The 19,025-nt window shown below is 40.0% G+C and overlaps 1 protein-coding gene across 2 annotated transcripts in view; it reads left to right on the forward strand.

Annotated features, from left to right (window-relative positions):
- Nucleotides 1-1,915: 1,915 nt before the first annotated feature.
- Nucleotides 1,916-19,025, forward strand: part of TRAPPC10 (trafficking protein particle complex subunit 10) — a 40,307-nt gene continuing 23,197 nt past the window's right edge. For both annotated transcript variants that reach the window (XM_069022893.1, XM_069022967.1), the window contains exons 1-7: nucleotides 1,916-2,100; nucleotides 11,433-11,514; nucleotides 12,195-12,330; nucleotides 13,419-13,615; nucleotides 14,940-15,135; nucleotides 16,241-16,352; nucleotides 17,324-17,571. In XM_069022893.1, coding sequence (XP_068878994.1) covers nucleotides 2,022-2,100; nucleotides 11,433-11,514; nucleotides 12,195-12,330; nucleotides 13,419-13,615; nucleotides 14,940-15,135; nucleotides 16,241-16,352; nucleotides 17,324-17,571 — 1,050 coding nt within the window. In that variant the 5' untranslated portion in view covers nucleotides 1,916-2,021. The remainder of the gene's footprint in view (nucleotides 2,101-11,432; nucleotides 11,515-12,194; nucleotides 12,331-13,418; nucleotides 13,616-14,939; nucleotides 15,136-16,240; nucleotides 16,353-17,323; nucleotides 17,572-19,025) is intronic.

A 19,025-nucleotide genomic window follows, 5' to 3' on the forward strand; every position in this document is an offset into this window, starting at 1 on the left:
CCTGTTTCCCTACCTCTGCTGCTTAGGACTGTGCACGACCATTTGACAGATGCCCAAAATGAGTTACTTTGGAGCTTAGTGGGAGGAATTTCTAATTTTTTTCTAAGTGCATGCAGAGTGCTTTTTCTGTTTCTGTAAATCCTTTTAGCCACACACTTATCACTTGTACTGTAAAACATTGTTTAAGTGCTGACATTTTTAAAATAAAATTGTACCATGATATGTCTTGACTCTCACAGCACTAAAAAATCTTCATATCCAGCTGCTCATCTAAACCTGAAAATCAGATAATCATTTTATTGTGCTATATAAGATTCTTAAAGTTTGACTGTGCCAAGGAAACAAGTCTTGTTACAACCAAGGTGAAAGTGAATTTCTGTGCAAATGTTTGTGAAAATATTCAAAGAATAGGAAACAACCAATAATCCCCACAGTAAAATGGTAGTGATAAAACTGGGAGTATTCAGCAGTATTAAGGGATGAAACATGTTACAAGGATGCTGTAATTATTTTTGAATCAACATTGTAAGTCTAGAAAATAGGGTTAAGGTTTTACTGAGAGAAAATTCTAAACGAATTGACTTCTGTAAATATTTGAACACCCAAAGTACCTGAGCACAATGTCACTGTACAATAAAGAGTTATGATTAATTCCCAGATTATTTATAGCCCTACCTGAGGTTACATTTGGTTTTACACATGTATGCAGTGTTTTCCATTTTTTACCCCTTATGGTAGGCTACTTTCAATATGCTCTTCTAGATCTTATTCAATTGAATTGAGACAGTAAGTGCAAACCCTCTAAGTTTAGGATTCTTGATTCGGAAGAAACTGCAATGATGAAGGTGAACAGTAGATTTATTTAAAAGAAAGGAATAGCATCTCAGTCTAAAGTAAAACAAGGGTTTAATACCACTAATTAGACCCAACAGAAGTGTAACAGGGTGCTATTATCTTTATGCATTTAAAACCCTAGATTATAAACCATTAAACTTCAAGGACCATATTCACTTATATATTTGAGGTCAGTGGAAAATATGATCTCTAATGCACTTACTCCCACTGAACTAGCCAGGAACAGGCATGGCACTGACACATCGGGCAGCTGGCCACGAAGTCCACCAAAGCCTCACAGAAGTCCTGCAACGAATTTAAATAAGATTCATTTTAATAAAGAGCATCTCTCTTATGAGGAGAGACTGCGGGAGCAGGGCCTGTTTAGTCTCGAGAAGGCTGAGAGGGGACGTCACCCATACATATAAATATCTCCCAGGCGGGTGCCAAGAGGATGGTGCCAGACTCTTCAGTGGTGCCCAGCGACAGGACAAGGAGCAATGGCCACAAACTAAAACACAACAAGCTTCACCTCTACAAAAGGAGTAACTTCTTTCCATTGAGGGTGGCAGAGCACTGGAACAGCTCTCCAGGGAGGGTGTGGAGTCTCCCTCTCTGGAGACATTCCAAACCCACCTGGACGCGTTCCTGTGTCACCTGCTCTGGGTGACCTTGCCTGGGCAGGGGGATGGACTGGGTGATCTCCAGAGGTCACTCCAACCCCGACTATTCCGTGATTCACCCCGTTCACGCCGGCTGTCAGCGATCGGGGGGTCTGACCCTCAGAGCGCCTCGGGCCCTCCCTCCCTCAGGGGCAGCCCCGCCCCGGGTCCCCGCGGCTGCCGGGGGGCGCAGGCCGGGAACCCCACCCCCCCCTTTCCCGGGCCGTGCTTCCCTTTCATTCCCCGCCGCATTCCCCCTTTTCCGGGTTCCCCGGCGGCGGCGCTCCCCGGAAGCGGTAATGCCTGCCCGGTGATCCAGGAAGCGGATGAGCCTCTCCCGCCCGCCTTCCCCTCCGGAGCGGCGCTGCGGGGACGCGGGGAAGGGGGTGGGGGGAGGCGGGGGGGGGGGGCGGCAGCGGCAGCGCCATCCCCGGCCCGGCCCGGCCCGGCCCGTCCCAGCCCCCCGGCGTTGTTTCCATGGCGCCGGGCGGGCGGGGGAGCCGGGGCTGACGACCCCGCCCGCTCATGGACCCCGCCGATGAGGAGGAGGGCAGGGAGAAGCCCCCCGTGATCTACACCATGGAGAACAAGCCCATCGTGACCTGTGAGTGCCGCCGCTGTCGGGGCTGGGGGTCCGGCCGGTGCCCCCTGCGGGCCCGGCGGGAGGCAGGAGGGGGTGGCTGGTTTTGGGGGGCTCCCGCAGCTCTGGGTGGGGACACGGCGCCTGCAAAAGGGATCTGATGGTGGGGTTTGCCTCTTCACTGCTTCCCCCCCGCCCCGCTTTCTAATGGCAGTGGGCAAACTTGGGGTTGTTTCTGTAGTAAATAACAAGCCGAATGTCGTGCTCTGAGGTGTTTAGGGGAAGAGGGTAAAATATGATAATAAATCGTGAACCCCAAACTTCTTGCCAGCGAGCTTTGTGTGGCTTTGCTGGTGCTAAGAGAAGTTGAGAGTAGACATCGTCTGCGGCGATCCCACTGATGCATTCCCACTGACATTATAATTTAATCTTTAGCTGTTGTGCTTTGGTTCCATCTCTGAGGCAGTTTAGTTAATAAACAGCATCTCGTGGTTCCAGCCATGAATTAGTTTTTTCAGGTGTCAGAGACAGGCAACTGGTCCTGAGGTAAAACGTGAGCCCCCCTGCTCCTACAGGTATAGAGGGGAGCACTCAAAGTTCATTTAAAAACAAGCACGTGGACTAGGCTGGGCATTAGGGAGCATTTCTTTTACCAGAGGGGATCAAACACTGGAAGAGGCTCCCTAGAGAGGTGTCCAAGTCTGTCCCAAGTCTGTCAGTGTCTAAGGGATATTTGGACAGTGCCCTTAACATGCTGTAACTTTTGCTCAGCCCTGAAGTAGTCAGGGAGTTGGACCAGATGATCCTGGTAGGTTCCTTCCACATGGAAACATCTTTGCTATTCTAACTACATCCATAATGATTTTTTATTAAAAGGTGCATGAGATGAGCATAAAGAATTTTGCTTTTTCTTTTTTAACAAAAGGTACCCAGTGACTGTTCTTAGTCAGAAGTATCTCTACTGATGATGTAACAAAATACATATTTGCACTTTATCACCAGAACACTGGGAATGTTTTATGTGCCCGTGAAACAGAAACTTGTTTCACAGTTGTGTGTTGTCTTATTATGGAGTAAGCATTTATTGGTGCTTAAAGTCTTAGACCTTACTTAGAAAAAGCATCCAACTGTAACCTTGTAGCTGTATAATTGTGGAACTCTGTATGTGTATATTTTCTCCAGACTATTTTATAAATGTGCTTTTTTCTGTCTTAAACTTTTTTCCTTTTTTGAATGCAGTTCATAAGCTGAAGTTAACAGGATCTGTACTGAATCTTCTCTACTCACCTATTTCAAGAATTTTGAAATCCATTTCACTTCAGATTTAAAGTCAGAGAAATGTACATATCAGAAGCCTCTGGAGGATATAGTTTGCTGTTGTTATTTTACTATTCAGGCTATGGGGGCTTGTTTTTTAGATTTTTTGGCTTTATGTGTATTCAGAGTTGGAGAGTCTCCATGTGTGTGGTGGGGGGACTTGGTGGTGCAGGTCAATATTCACTGTTCCTTTATGATTTGAATAAGTAACATTTTACTCTGTTGAAGTACACACAGTTTTACCTCAGGCTTGGGATTTTTGTTAATAGGTGCTGAAAAGAACTCTGGTCTCTTTGTACAAGGAAATTTTCAAAATTCCAAACATGAAATTTAACCAGATTTCAATCAAGCCCAGTTGTCTGATATTGAAAATAATTTTATGTGGTGAGTGAGCATACGTTATGGCTTTAAAATGTTTTGGACTTACCCCCATCCAGTATGGCAGCAGCAGACTTACAAATGAGATAAGAGGTGAGCGTTACGTATCATTTGTATGTTCCTGGACTGAGGGAATCATTTCTAGTGCTCTGGATGAGCATGACAGTAGTACTTCACTGGTATGGACTAGAGTGTTTGGTCTGAGACAGCCTAATTCAGGAATTAAGGTTAATTCAGCAAAAGTGCTCAGACATTACCTCTCTAGTGAATGTAGTAATGGTGACTTGCTACATTTTAAACCCAAAACATTTGATTTCAATGGGGAATGCATTTTACTCTAACTGCTTTAGTTTCCTTTTTTCTCTGTTAGAGAAGTGGAGTACTTAGAGACTAGTATTGCAAGTAAGTGCATTCAACAATGATGACTTACTTGAAGGAAAGCTCCTCTAAGCATTATATTGCCAGAGATTTATGGAGAGGGGAGGCTTGTCTTTCCAGGGAAAGGATTGACTTGGTATGGGTTTGTTGCAAGACATGTTAAAAGCCATGTTAGAAACTGCCCAACAAACACATTTTATCTTTTGTCTGTGGCTCCAGTTTCAGGCAGTTGGAGTTTCCTGAGATAAGTGTCCCAGTCAGGAGGTGCATGTGGGGGAAAAACAGACCTTTGAGGGGATGGCTGGGTTCTGATTATATGAAGGAAGAGTGCAGTTTAACTGAGGGTGCTTTTCAGAACATAAGTATTCCCTTTTGCTACAAGATTTAGATTCAACTCCCTCAGGTAAACTTTTGCATCATGAAATACTCCTGTTAACTCTTAGGGTTTGTTCTTAAAAACAGAGAACTGAAGAGGGAGTTTTGTTCATAGTGAAACTTCTTTTGAACACTGGGCATACCACAGTTGTTTTGTAAACATATGTTTTTACCTACTTGAAATAAATTTGACAGAACTCTGAAAGGAATGCTTCTTTGGTAAAGAGGGTTATGCTTTCAAATCTATGAGTTAGTCTGTATTGTAGCAGTAGTTATTTGCTAAATTGGCACAACCCTGAATTCAGCACTCTATGTACAGGCTTTGGCCTATGGAATAAAAATGGTGGGTTCCACGTGTCTTGGACGTGTGAGGCCAATTGCAGATGCAGTTTTTGTCAGTACTTCTTTCATGTTAGTGCTGTAACCTGATCATTTTGCCCTCAGAAGCTGTGCATAGGTGAATTAGCCTTGTTTTTACTGTGTTTGTATTACTGGATACACCCCATAGTTTTAATAAAGAGTTTTTAGATTCATAGAATTCAGCAAGGCATGACAAACTTCTGGAGACTTTCTCTAGGCATACAGACAACCGTATTTTCTAAATGTGGAAAAAGTAGTTTATTCACAGAGAGTTGCTGTTCCTTTATGCTTCTTCCCTTTTCTCAGTATTGCAGCATCCCTGAGTATTAAATCATTCTTGTCAGGTGGGACTGAGTGCCATGATGACTCAATTCCAAATTAATTTGAGCCATATTTTTTACCCTATCAGTCTTACTAGATTGCAAAGCCACTGGGGAGTTTCACTGTCCAGGTGTGGTTCTGCTCTCTTTGGCACATTACTTTGCAAACTCTCAACTCAATTTTGTAGCAATTTATCTGCATTGCCAGACCTGGTAAGCTTACAAAGTGTTTTGAGTCATCTTCTAGCTTTCTCACTGCTGTAGAAGTATTATTTTTAGCATCATTAATTTTTTTGTTTTATTTGCAGAGGCAAGTTGAGTGTTTGCATCGAACATCTTGAATTTGGGTGGTTTCTGTACAATGTTGACTTCACAAAATCTCTAAACCAGTGCAGATTGCTTTCGTAGGAAACCCAAACAATGTTGTTTCCTTCTCAGGAATCCTATTTGAAACTTTGAGAGTCTTTGGAGCTTCAATATAATGTTGTTGCACATATATATCAGCCAAAGAACTCATCCTTATGTAGCTGTTTTGCACTGAAGTTATTAGGTCTGTCTATCCATATGAAGAGGAGGCTGAAGACTAAAGGCAGTTCTGCTAAATGAAGTAATTAATAGGTTTTTCAGAGCTTTCCTAACAAGCTGTTCTTTTGTAATTATCTTCATGCAGTTGTGGAATATTCCATTATCAGCTCGTAGTATCTGTTTATATTGTCTGCTGTCTGTATTGTGTGTTTGCATCTTTGCTCTCACTGTCAATAATCTCTCTTAGCACAATGGACTTTATATATAATCTTTGGAGAGAATGGGGTGCATCACTTTCATCTGGTCCATGTTCAGAATGTGCTGTGATACAGCAAGCGGAAAACCATGAGCAAAAGCTTTGTAGGCCCAAGAATAGAAAATGTTTACAATTATTACAGCAGGAACAGAAAGGTTAATAAAGTAAAGGGTATGGAGAGAAAGGGAAGAATTTTACATCTTTTTGTGGTGAAAATAAATACTTGCAGTTGACAATATTGTTCTGGGACTAGAGGAGCTTGATTCAAAAGTTCTTCTGTTGCTAGTAGATAGATGTAATAAAAAATGTGCCAGCAAGAAGTGGGATGTAGCCCAAGTGATTAGAATGATTTGCTGCTAGTGAGACCATTTAACAACTATATGCTATAAAGGCATTTTCCCTGTTCTCAACCAGAACCCCTCCCTGCATTGTAAGTCATCACTATTGTGTAGTTGATGTTTTATTCTGTGCTTTAATATTTGACTACATATGTCATGAGAAGAAGTGGCATATTCTTGTTAGTGTTAACCTGTTTTATAGGTTTAGAAGTGCAGCAGTAAAGCTTTGCTAAAAAGATTTTCTTGTAGTGAATCAGCTAAGGTTTTTACATAGCAATTTAGCTGTGTTGTGTTTTGGTTTTTAGACCTCTTTGAATATGAATTTGAGTTGGGACAGAGGAGGACCTTTAAAACATGTAAATATAAAAACCTCATCAGCCTTCCAAAACTTCAGGTAGATCCACTTCTAACAGGCTAGTGATTTAAGAAAAAAGATTCATAGTAGAACTTTGTACTAGTGGAAAAATAAGTGGGGTCAGAAGGGTTAGCTGTGAGTGATACTTGGGGATAAAAAACCAAACAAAACTACACCGAAGTGTCGTCTTGGCCCTGCATTCTATTAAAGGTATTCAAAGCCTTTTATCTCAGTTGACTAGGCTTGTCACTGGTATCAAAAGAAAATATTTGTCTTTAGTCATCTGACCTCAGGAGTTTTTGTTTTACACTGCCTGTGTAGTTAGTGGGTTAGGATAATTTCCTTTAGAGGGAAAAAAAATCACAGTGGTATATTTAGATACTATAGTGACAAAGCCTCTAAGCATCTAAGAAGTTTGGAAACTGTTAGGAAAAAAATAGATTATTGGGGATTTTGGTGGTTTTAAGCAGGCATGAACCTAAAAAATGTCAATATTTTATGGTTCTTTGGTATTAGACAGCTGCTACAAAGAGTACACGTTCCCCTTGGAAGTCCTGGTTAGGTGGTCATTTTGGTTTTCATTGTTCCTGTACAAATTTAGAGTAGAAAAAGTGTCCTAGATAGGGAAGGGAGGAAGGCTGCACTGGTTTGATGTACCAAAATGTCAGGAAGAAAGACAAGGAGGAAAGAATCACAGAATTGTTTGGATTGGAAAAGATTCTAAAGATCATCCAGTTCCAACCCCCTGTCATGGGCAGGGACACCTTCCACTATCCCAGGTTGCTCTGAGCCCCATCCAACCTGGCCTTGGACGTTTCCAGGGATGGGGCAGCCACAGCTTCTCTGGGCAACCTGTGCCAGGGCCTCACCACCCTCACAGGGAAGAATTTCTTCCTGATCTCTAAATCTACCCTCTTTCAGCTTAAAGCCATTGCCCCTTGTCCTGCAGGCCCTTGTACAAAGTCCCTCTCCAGCTCTCTTGGAGCCCCTTTAGGTATTGGAAGGGGCTCTAAGGTCTCTCTTCTCCAGACTGAACAATCCCCTCTCTCAGCCTCTCTCCATAGCAGAGGTGCCCCAGCACCCTGAGCATCTTTGTGTCCCTCTTCTGGTCCCACTCCAGCTGGTTGATCTCATCCTCATGTTGGGGATCCCAGGGCTGCATGCAGCTCTGCAGGTGGGGTCTCACCTGAGCAGGGCAGAGGGGCAGAATCCTCCCTCCCCTGCTACTCACGGTGCTTTGGATGCAGCCCAGGACACATGTGGCTTTCTGGGCTGCCAGTGCACGTGGCCTGGCCATGCTGAGCTTCTCCTCACCCAGTACCCCCAATTCCTTCTCCCTGGGGCTGCTCTCGATCCATTCTCCACCCACAGCAGGGGAGGTGTTTAGATAAGTGGCAAAGGCCCTACCTTTTGAACTTTGTAATGTGGAAAGAAAGGAAACAGGTGCTTTGTTCGTCTCTTTCTCCTGGGGTATTTCTTTTTAACATGTATCACTTGAACATTACTGCTTTTAGTTGTTGTGTGTTTACCACTTCATGTACAGAAGCACCCAGTACTTGGTGTGGTATCACTGAAAGAATTGCTGTGTTCTTTCTGTATTTGACATCCAGATGGGGAGTAGATCAATTCCGACATACACGATTTAAGAGCTGAGGTAGGTGCTCCAGAGGTTATCAGAGTCTTATATTACTCCCTAGTTATCATCTCTGTGGGATATTTAGGTCTTATTTCCCTGATGGTTCTGAAAGATGAAAACCCTTCTCTAGAAGGGTTCTTGATTTTAGTTTTGATAGGATTCCAGAATTACTTTTTCTTCCCATATATGCACATCCTTCCTTGTCCTTTTCAGGTGTGTTTGATAATCATTCACACTCTGACCCCATTACTGACAGCCACAGAATGGTACTGACAGCCATAGAATGGTTTGGGTTGGGTCTTAGTGTTGAAACCAATCCACTGAAATGAATTTGCTGTGATACAGTTGAGTCATCATCTTTTTTTTTTTTTTTTTTTTCTTTTTCCAAAACACCTCAAACAAAACAACCTCCTCACCAACTCGCAAAAAATGACAAAAAAAATCCTACAACAAAATCTTTGAAGTAATTCTCACTTTTGTGTAGACTTTTTGGGTTTGCTCTGTGTTTCAGTTCCAGGGTTACTTGGGGTTTTGGAATGTTTCCTTCTAAATTCATAGAATTCAGTCAGATTCAAGCAAAACCTCCTGTAGTGGTGTGGTTTGTATTTTCTCCTTAATTTCTTCTTTATTTTCCATATTTTTTTTCCTTTTTTTTTTTTTTTAGTATTTTGGAAAGTAGATTGTGGATACACCAACTATTAAGGCATCAGAGGTATATATAGAGAAGAGAATGAGACTTCTGCCATGCTTGAGGTCTCTTGAGTCATAGGAGTCTTACTCAACACCACTCCAGAAATAGTGCTCTTTTAGGACTTTCTGTTCTGTTATTTGTGCAGGTTGTGCTCTTGTCTACTTGCTGTGAGGTGCTCCCCTCCCTCCCTGCAGCCCAGTAGCACCCAGTTCACAATTTATTGTGCATCTTGCCAGTCTGACAGCCCTTACAATTCCTTGCTACTTACTGGTCTCAGTGTTGGTTCTGTGTCAGTGCTGTGCTGGTGTTGCCTGCTGATAACTTCACTTTTAGTGTTCTTGGCTTGATCAGCTCAAACATGCTGATTACAGTAGAGTACAGTAGATGAGTGGAACATGAAATGTTGGAGCCTGTTGGGTGTTGGAAATACGTGGTAGCAGCTTTGGTCTGTGTTCAAAGACAGCCAGTGTATTTTACATTGAAGGTCTGTTCTCACTTTTCTTCTAATCCTAGAGGGCTGTGTTGCCTTGATCATAAAACACATTCTTAATGTGTATTTGATATGCCCTCAAAACCAATGCAAGAGGAAAAGCTGACTGGTTTTAAAATGAATATACCTGTTTTAAGCTGATAATGTGATGTGGCTGTCTGGAATAGCAGGGTGCTTACACATTATCCTTTAGTTCCTCTGTATTCAGTAGTAATCCTTTTTACTTAAGATGTTGAATTCTGGAATTTTTTTGTGGCATACATTGAATTCTTAGATGCAGTACAGAAAAAGTACTTCATTATGCTCCAGAGATAAAATATGTGGCTTGTTCTTTCCAGCAGACTTCAAGCTCACAGACTCTCATTTTGATGTGGTCATCGTGCTGCTGCTAAGTCACTAAGCCATGTTTCACTCTCTGTTGGCAGTAATGAGTTGCAAATCAATAGACTGTTCTCTGCTCGGCCCACAGAGGTGTAACTTGGTATAAAACAGCATTAACAATATGACTAACACTTGTTTCAGTACTCATTCTGGGCATTTGTTTGTAATCTTAAATAGCATTTAGTAAGGTACACTTAATTCAGACAGGATGAAGGTGAAGGATCAAGCATAAAGATCACAATTTCTGGAGAAATAGGGCTAAAGCACTAATTGGTTTTGGTTTTTAGCTATTCTATGAAATTGCATTGTTACATAATAGCTAATGTGGTCAGACATCAGAAGAGCTGTTTTTGCTTGTTCTTGCACTTACTCAGACTTTTAAACTTTAATTTTTTAATATATTTTATTGTATGGTGATAGAATTGTGCTAGTGCTGGTAATCAAAATACTATATGTGAGAAAATTGATGTATAATAATATATGTAAGAATAATAATATATACGAGAAAATTGGGGAAAGGTGAGTGGACTAGAAAAGGATTTCTAAGATAAACTAAAGAATGCTAAAGTAATGTGGAGGCAGCTGTGTATGCTGTGTGCCTGGACCTGAGACTGGGGGGTGGGAAGGAGAAGAAAGGATGTCAGGTGCTTCTTCAGCTGCAGCTTCCAGTTCCACAGGAAGGTGAGAAGAAGATCTTCCTGTTCTGCTGTGCTGTGCAGAGGCAGATGATTGTGAAAAGGAAAACTACCAGGAAATAGCAGAATTGCCTGTATGGCTGTTAAAATCTTAATTAATGTCTTGTCTTCATCATATCCTCCTTGTACCTAAAGGAAAACAACAGAATTTTAAAATTGTTGCTGAAAGGCTACTAATAATACTTTTTTTTTTCATGTGGTAGACACTACATTTTGTTCTGACTTGTATAGAAGTAGTTACTCCAGTGGTGTTGTATTTAATGTAGTTTGGGACCTGCCCTGTGTTAACTAACAGACCTCATGTTTCTGAAGTCCTCAGGAACAGCGTGGTAGTCAGGGAAGTGTTTTGTATTAGCAGCAGCCCCAGCCTAATGAGGAGGGAGGGATCATATCTAGTAAAGGACAGAACATGTGCTAAACCCAATTTTCTCAGCATAGGCCCAGCTACAGAAGGATAGGAACCACTCTCTACCCAGTCTTCTGGTTTGGGAAGTCTAAATTCTGGACTATTTTTAAATATACTTTTTGTTTTTTAACCAATGACTCCAGCTAAGGAGCTGCTTGTTTCGTTTTTGAAGTTGGACCAGCGTTATGATACTCTCTTTGGTGTATGGATTATGTAGCTCTGTGGAAAAGCATAACAGGAAGGTTGTAACAGTGTATGCATTATGTGCCTGGTTAAAAGTGTTGTATTAGGTCTCAAGAGTGATTTAAAAAAATCTAGTTCAGTGCTGGACTCCAGTTTCTGCATAGCAGGCAAAATTAAGTGATCTTAATAACAGCAAACCAGTACTAGAATAGCATATTAATATATATTCTATAATTTACACATGCTAATATATTAATGCCTTTTACTTTTAGGTGCTGGAGATCAGAATTTATTTACTTCCTTGTATCCTACACTTTCTCAGCAGCTTCCTAGAGAACCCATGGAATGGAGGAGGTAAACTTACATTTTGTTCTGTGATACTGTTTCAATGTCTGTTTTTTGACTTGGGTAAATATGTATTTGTTGTGTTCTGAGAAGTTCTTACCATAAATTGAGTTGAACAGAGCAACTGACTCGAAGAAATTGGAGAAATTATATAATCAACGTGAATGTTGTGCACTTCAGGATGATGTTTTCTACCCTTCAACTTTGCCTAAAGAAAAAATGATAGTAATGCTGTGTTTCTCTTCTTGATTTTGTGGTTTGTGGGTTTGTCCTGGTGTGCTTTGATGTACTTTGGCAGCTGTGTTCTGAAAGTGATACACTTTTATCTCAATGAGAATAGGGGTAGAACTCACATGGAATTAGATGTACTTCCCTTCAGAAAGTTTGGTATGGCACTGTTTTGTGATTGGAAAAAATATTTAGGGAATTCTCTTATTTGGTATTTTCTACTTGTCCTAGAGATACAGAAAATCTTTTACTGAAACCTGAAGAGCTTCTAGCTTCTGGTCTTCAAAAAGGAGCCTGTATCTCATTTCAAACAATACCAGACTTTAGTTAACCTTACACAAACTGCAGTAAGTGTAGGTTGTAAGTTTCCAGTGCCAGAGTATTTCAGTTTATTCCTCTTCCCCACAACATATGTTCATTTTTCTATTCTGTCCACTAATTTAACTTTTTAAACTTTGTAGGTCTTACGGCCGTGCTCCGAAGATGATTCACCTGGAATCCAACTTTGTTCAGTTTAAAGAGGAGCTACTACCCAAAGAGGGGAATAAGGCCCTTTTGACTTTTCCCTTTCTTCATATTTATTGGACAGAATGTTGTGTAAGTACTAGGAAAAACTCAAAAATGAAATTGTTCCCATAAGCATGAAGAAGAAATGAAAGTAACAGCACAAGCAGAAATTCAAACCAATTAAGTCTGGGTTGCATAAGCATGCATACCTGATATATTGCAGGAAACAAAACTTAGCTTGAGCACTTCTTGCCATAAGCAGTATCTGTTTGTAATGTTACTTGATACTAAGAGGACAGGTGTTTGAATAACCTGTTCTCAGTACTTTGTCACAAAAAACCCCCCAGGATCTTACAGTGTTACTGCACGGGCACTGTGCACTTTCTTTGTAGCACAGAAATGTGACCAGGGTAGTTCACTTATGATCTGTTGGTGCACTGAAATCTAAAGATATGTATTTTTTCTTTAGTTCCATCTTCTGTGTGTGTCAGGTACCAGTGGATGTCAGCAATTTAACTGGGCAAGATTTGGAATGTCTTAATCCTGTTTATCTCCAGTTCACTGCCTTTTGGTTTGCCTCTGTTGTGAATTAATTATCCACTTGAGGGACAGGCGACATCTGATCTGCGACCAGTCAAAAAGAATCCAGAACAGCCTTAAGAATTACCTCAATTTATCTGTATAACCCCAACCCAGAAGCAAAAAAATGGCAAACAATGCTTCTGCTTTTTTTGGAAATTATTTTTATGAAAAAGCTTTTAAACAGGTTGGGATTTGAGCAGTGCAGAAGGTAGAAATATCACACTTCTGTTACTGTTTGAGAATAAAACAGTTCAGCTTTGTAATTTCAAACATGTTTTTATTGTAAAGCTTCAGAATGTTTAAAATAAGAGTTTAAATTATGTTTAATAATCTTAATTTCAGTCATTTAAAGAATGATAATGTACCTAATACTATATTTACTGTTAACTAAAATACTGGAAATGAATTAAATTCAAAGACCAGGACTTTACTATGCTTTACCTCATTTGATTTCTTTCACTGAGTGAACTTACTGTCACTAATTTTATTTGATATGCTTTTCTGTTTGCCTTCTTTTGGAACAAAACTTGCCTTTTGAAATTGTTCAGAATGTCTGTTGTCTGTTTGATTTGATGATTCACCACTTCTCATCCCAGGACACGGAAGTGTACAAAACCACAGTCAAGGATGACATCACCAAGTGGCAGAATGTTCTCAAAGCTCACAGCTCAATGGACTGGCTGATTGTGGTGGTTGAGAGTGATGCCAAGAAAAAGAACAAAACCAATATCCTTCCCCGAACCTCTATAGTAGATAAAATAAGGAATGACTTCTGTAACAAGCAAAGTGACAGGTGAGCAGTCTTGGGCTTGCAAACATTTTAATCTTTTGACCAGTGTGCTGATTTATAAACTCAGCTCCATATGCAAGATATTCCTTGCTCATTTAAAGATTTCCCTTGATGTCCAGCATTCAGACTGATGGCACTGTAAGATCTGTGCTTTGAAGGAGGCTGGCACAAAGAATAAAGGGAGAAGTCTGTTTTCAATTCTTCTTGGGTTCATGGTGGCTTTGAAATGTGTTTCAAATAGATTTCAAGTATCTCCTCCTGGCCAAAGAGGTTTAAGGGGAACAGTGTGATGATAATTAGTTGTTAGACCTTCACAGTTTTTTATTTGCTTAGGTGCTTGCAGAAATGTTACCAGTTACAGGTGGTAGGAGTGAGGTGAGTAGGGAATGTGAAGCCACTAGGGCTTATTTTTTGCCATTGTACTTTCTGCTGTTCACTTAATCATCTTTCCACTCTGAGATAATTGACATAAGGCCAGTTTCTTCAGATGTTTTTATTCTAAGGAAATAGTAATGAATATGTGAAACTGTTTTTGCTTTCATTACAGCCAACAAAATAGGGCTTTCTAACCAGAAATAGTGTTTTCAGTTGGATGAGAGATTTTCCTGTCTTTAGAGATATCATTAGTTTTTTGGATGTTAATAAATTATGATAGAAAAACTGAGGAAAGAAGATGCTCTGAAAAAGTTGATTTATTTGTGAATTAATGGGATTTATTTTCTGAGAAAAGCAGAGGAAGTTTTAGCACATAGGATGTATGAAAGCAAATTGGGATACTGCAAGAATCTATTATGGATGATTATTCCAAGTGAGTTAGGAAGGGCTGACTCTATGTGATCTAGTAGCTCCTGATTTGTATTTTGTATAATCCTTACCAGGAGTAGCTATTTGCTGTTCTGCTGATTTGTATTGCTAGGCAGACTTTTCTAGGATAGCTACAGCATTACTTATATTTAAGTAGTTAGAATAATATATGCTTTATTTGCTTAAAAAAAAAAATAAAAGCTTTGGAATACTCATTCTGGGTAAAACACTTAACTCTTCTCGTAAACTATATCACATGAAAAAGTTTTAAAAAGGCTACCAAGCCCCAGTCAAAAAAAACCAAGCCAACCCAAAGCCCCAACATAGCTGCCTCCAAACAAACAAACAAACAAACACACAAACATAACCCTCAACCTTATTTTTTTTCCTCTGATTAATGTGGAATGAAAAACTAAATGCTGGTCACTCTGAATTTGTCAGGTATGCACAGTATTCAACTGGGCATTTATATGTGAGTTATGTGTTTTCCTCCTCAAATATGATTTTACCAATCTCTTTACAGATGTGTGGTACTTTCTGACCCTTTGAAAGACTCTTCCCGTTCTCAGGAATCTTGGAATGCCTTCCTGACTAAACTCAGGACATTGCTACTCATGTCCTTTACCAAAAACTTAGGCAAGTTTGAAGATGACATGAGAACTCTGAGAGAGAAAAGGACTGAGCCAGGGTGGAGCTTCTGCGAGTATTTCATGGTCCAGGTAAGAGTCTCTTGATACTGAAGAAAATACTTGAGTCCTAGTTTTAAAAATGGTGCTTTTTATTGTTGTGGTTGAATTTCTGATACTTTTAATGTTCTGATCATTCTTTGAGGGCTGGAGCAGGAATTATGGAGACTGGTTTAAAAGCAGCATTTTTGGATCCTGTTTGCAGCAGGTTTGGGTTACCTAGTAATACAGTTAATGCAATAATACAGTTTGCTGCTGTTAAAAAAGCAGAATCTCTTCAGGCTTGTCTAAGTTTTATGAACCTCAGTTGAAGCAAATGAATTGCATCTAAAAAGTTTTAGTAGTTGATCTTGAATTTGGGGTAATGTCCCATTACTATGCCTGTTCAAACACACTCAAAATTGGTACTTAATGAGAATGCTGCTGTTTTCTTTTTCAGATTATTATCAGTATTTATGGAGATGATGTTTAGAAAAATGTCTGTTTTGAAGTAATTCATATAGAGAGTGTCTTGAATTCTATTTTTTAAATAGTTATAATTTTGTTTTAGCTGGTTTAGAGAAAAGCAAGAACCTCTTGTTGGATAAAATTAAAGGTCTTCATTCCTTTGGAATTTTCTGGTCCCTGTACAGTGCTGATCTCCACTGCACCACATCTTCATGTCTCCTTTGACTGCATGTGCTACCTTTTGCATAGGATAGATCTAATTTTGAGACTGTTTCTACTTACCAGTTTGTCTTTGTGTACAAAAACCCCTATTATGATACACTGCAATTGATGCCTTCATGGTGTAAACTGAGGGGAAAGCATTAGTACTATTATGGGAGATGAGTCTTCAGCATTTATTTATTTATTTATTTGAATTTAAACTTTTAATAGATCTATGAGCAATATCTTGTAGTGAATCAGGATCTGGATACACATCAGAATTTACTGGCAGAGCTATATGACTTCATCTCCTTTTGTGAACCTCCCTGAGTTAGGAAGAAATCTGCTCCAATGGCAGGTTTTTCTATATGTGTGAAATGAACATTAGAAAAAGTAGTTCCTGGAGCTCTGGGGATGGATGGGGACACGTTATAATACCAGTGTGAATAATGTCAGTAACATACTCCCTGTATTGCTTGTGTGCCAAAAGGAAGAACTGGCCTTTGTCTTTGAGATGCTGCAGCAGTTTGAGGATGCACTGGTGCAGTATGATGAACTGGATGCCTTGTTCTCTCAGTACGTTGTCAACTTTGGGGCTGGTGGTAAGTGTCTGAAAATGTGAAATTAATGTTGAGTGTATGAACTCCTTCACTGTGCTGAGCAGCCCTGTGCTTTGGGCAGTCACAGTGAGGCTGCACTAGGCAGTTTGTGCTCTTGTTTTATGCTGTGTGCAACCTCAAGTGTTGTTTCTCCTCTATGAGTCTTAGAAGCAATTTTTAATGCAAACCTGTGTTTTGCTCCAATGGGATGATTGTTACAACCAGAGCCCTGAACTACAAAATTACACAAATGTTGATCTGGCTGAGATACAGCTGCTGTTTTTACAGCTCACTGCTAGGTTTTTCAGTAGAGAGCTTCCTGGAAAAGTGCATTCAGTGTTGCCTCAAATTACACGAGATGTTTGGTAATCACTGCAAAACTTAATAGAAGTAGGTGCTTAATCTGCACTACAGAAGATTTAACTTCATTTTTGAGAAAAATTACTGTGCTAGAAGTATCAAATAGCTTTAAACTGTTTCAATGAGCTAAAGCACATGATGTTATATAACAGCTTTAATCAGATAGGTTTTATGAATCTGGTGAAAATGTAGTGCAGGAGTAATTGCAGTGAATAGATTTGTGCTGACTGAACCCAATGCAATACCTGAAGTGGGGGCACATCCATCCATGATGGCTGAGTAAGAAATACTTAAGCAGATAAAGTTTGGTTTTTTTGAACTTCAAGTAGGTTTAATAGCTAAGAAATAAAGAACAAACTGATTGCCAAACAATTGCACATACAATTAAGACAAAATGCCTATGGGAATACAGTGTTGTGGAATTCAGTTATCTTACCTCACTGTGGAAGTTCTGGTGGTGTTTTGTTTTGCTTTTTGAAATTAAGACATGAAGTCATTTATCCATGTGATAAACTTGGGAAGGACTAAGGCAGCTCACAGCCTCTGGAGGGAGGATGAAGATGCTTTCCTAGAAAGCAGTGGTTGATTCTTGGATATTAACTTTGTTTACTTAGATGGTGCAAACTGGCTGACGTTTTTTTGCCAGCCAGTGAGGAGCTGGAATGGTTTAATTCTGCGGAAACCGATAGACATGGAGAAGAGAGAGCTCATTCAGAACCAAGAGGCAACGCTGCTGGACCTGCGCAGTTACCTGTTCTCTCGTCAGTGCACCTTGTTAATCTTCCTGCAGAGGCCATGGGAGGTTTCCCAGAGAGCACTGGAGCTTCTTCACAACTGTGTGCAAGAACTCAAGCTGCTGGAAGTGAGTCAGTGTCATCTATTCCATTATGTGAATGATTTTATCCAGTGATGATCTAACAAGATGTTTCACGTTCAGCTGTCGGTGAGCAGCGTTCAATGAGCACTGGCTGGGAGTTACCAAAATGATACTGTAATAACAATTGGGCTGCAGTTGATTGTGTCATCACGAGGATGTCTTTGGCAAGAAATTTGGAGACATCGCATCTGAGAACCAAATCTGTTTAGTTAAAGTATTTTAGTCTTCACCTGAAAAGTTAACTTTTCTAAATTGGTAGTCATTTGTCTGTTTCTTTCCTGGATTTATTACCAATCTGTTGAACTGTAGTTCCCATAATTTATAGCAGTGTTGTATTGAAGGAAATAAGGGGAAGTGGTTGTTATGCTGTTATGCAGGCTAATCCTCTGTAACAAAAAGAAGAGATTATTTCTGAATATCATTTTGTGACTTGCTCATGTCCTGATCCCATGGGTGCTCTGTTAGTTTTATCTGTGCCATTATAACAGCAGCTGCTACCTTTTGCCTGTCTGACATCATGGTACTAAGTTCCATCTGTTTATCTGCATTTAAAAACTGCAAATCTGCTTCAGATGCTTTGCTGACACCTTCATGTGTTCTAAAACTAATGTGTAATTCCCACAGATAGTATGATTTGTGTGTGCATTTTGTGGTGGTTTTTTTTTTTTTGATTTCCAAAATTCAGACTTCTAGCTCTCTGGAGGTACTTCCTACAGTTCCCCTTTTGCTGCACTCCAGGTCTGCCCTGTGCCCCCAATGTTTGGAGCTTCCCTCTGCACTGTCTCTTATTTCTGCCGTTCTGTCTTGCTGTGGTGATCCAAAGTGAATGCAGTGTTTTGTGAGGCAGTGACACTTCATTGTGCATAGCATGTACTTATCCCTGTTGTGATCCTTTTCCTAATGCAGGCAAACCTCTTAACGTGGCTTGACACCACTGAACACACAGCAGAAATCTCAACTACTCTGTTCTTAGGATCTTTGTATTCCTGAAAATTCTTTCAGAATTCAGATCTTTATTATTTCTTCAAGTGCATTGTGCTCATACTTTGAACTTTCATATCCCATGAGTCACCTAGTTTATTATGGGGTTTAGGACTTTGATAGTCTTTCTAAAAAGAATATTTTTGCATTGGTAATTAACAGGATTTTGAGATGCCATTGTGTCTATATGCCATATCTTTAGTTACATTCATCTTTATCTTAATTCTTGAAAATATTCTAATATCAGACTCTCTTGTCTTTCTCTTTCTCTTTTTGTATGTGTTTCTTTGTTTATTTGTTTTTCATCTCCATTTTTTAATTAGTTGTCCATGACAGATGTCTTATCCTTTGATGAATAAGCTTATTTTTGTGAAGGAATCTTAGAGACTAATCTGTTTTATCCAGGTTTTTAACACTTACTGTATTTTTAATTTCAGTCTCAGTTAGAACCGATGTCT

This window comes from Aphelocoma coerulescens, chromosome 1 (genome assembly GCF_041296385.1).
Source record: "Aphelocoma coerulescens isolate FSJ_1873_10779 chromosome 1, UR_Acoe_1.0, whole genome shotgun sequence".
Classification (NCBI taxonomy): domain Eukaryota; kingdom Metazoa; phylum Chordata; class Aves; order Passeriformes; family Corvidae; genus Aphelocoma; species Aphelocoma coerulescens.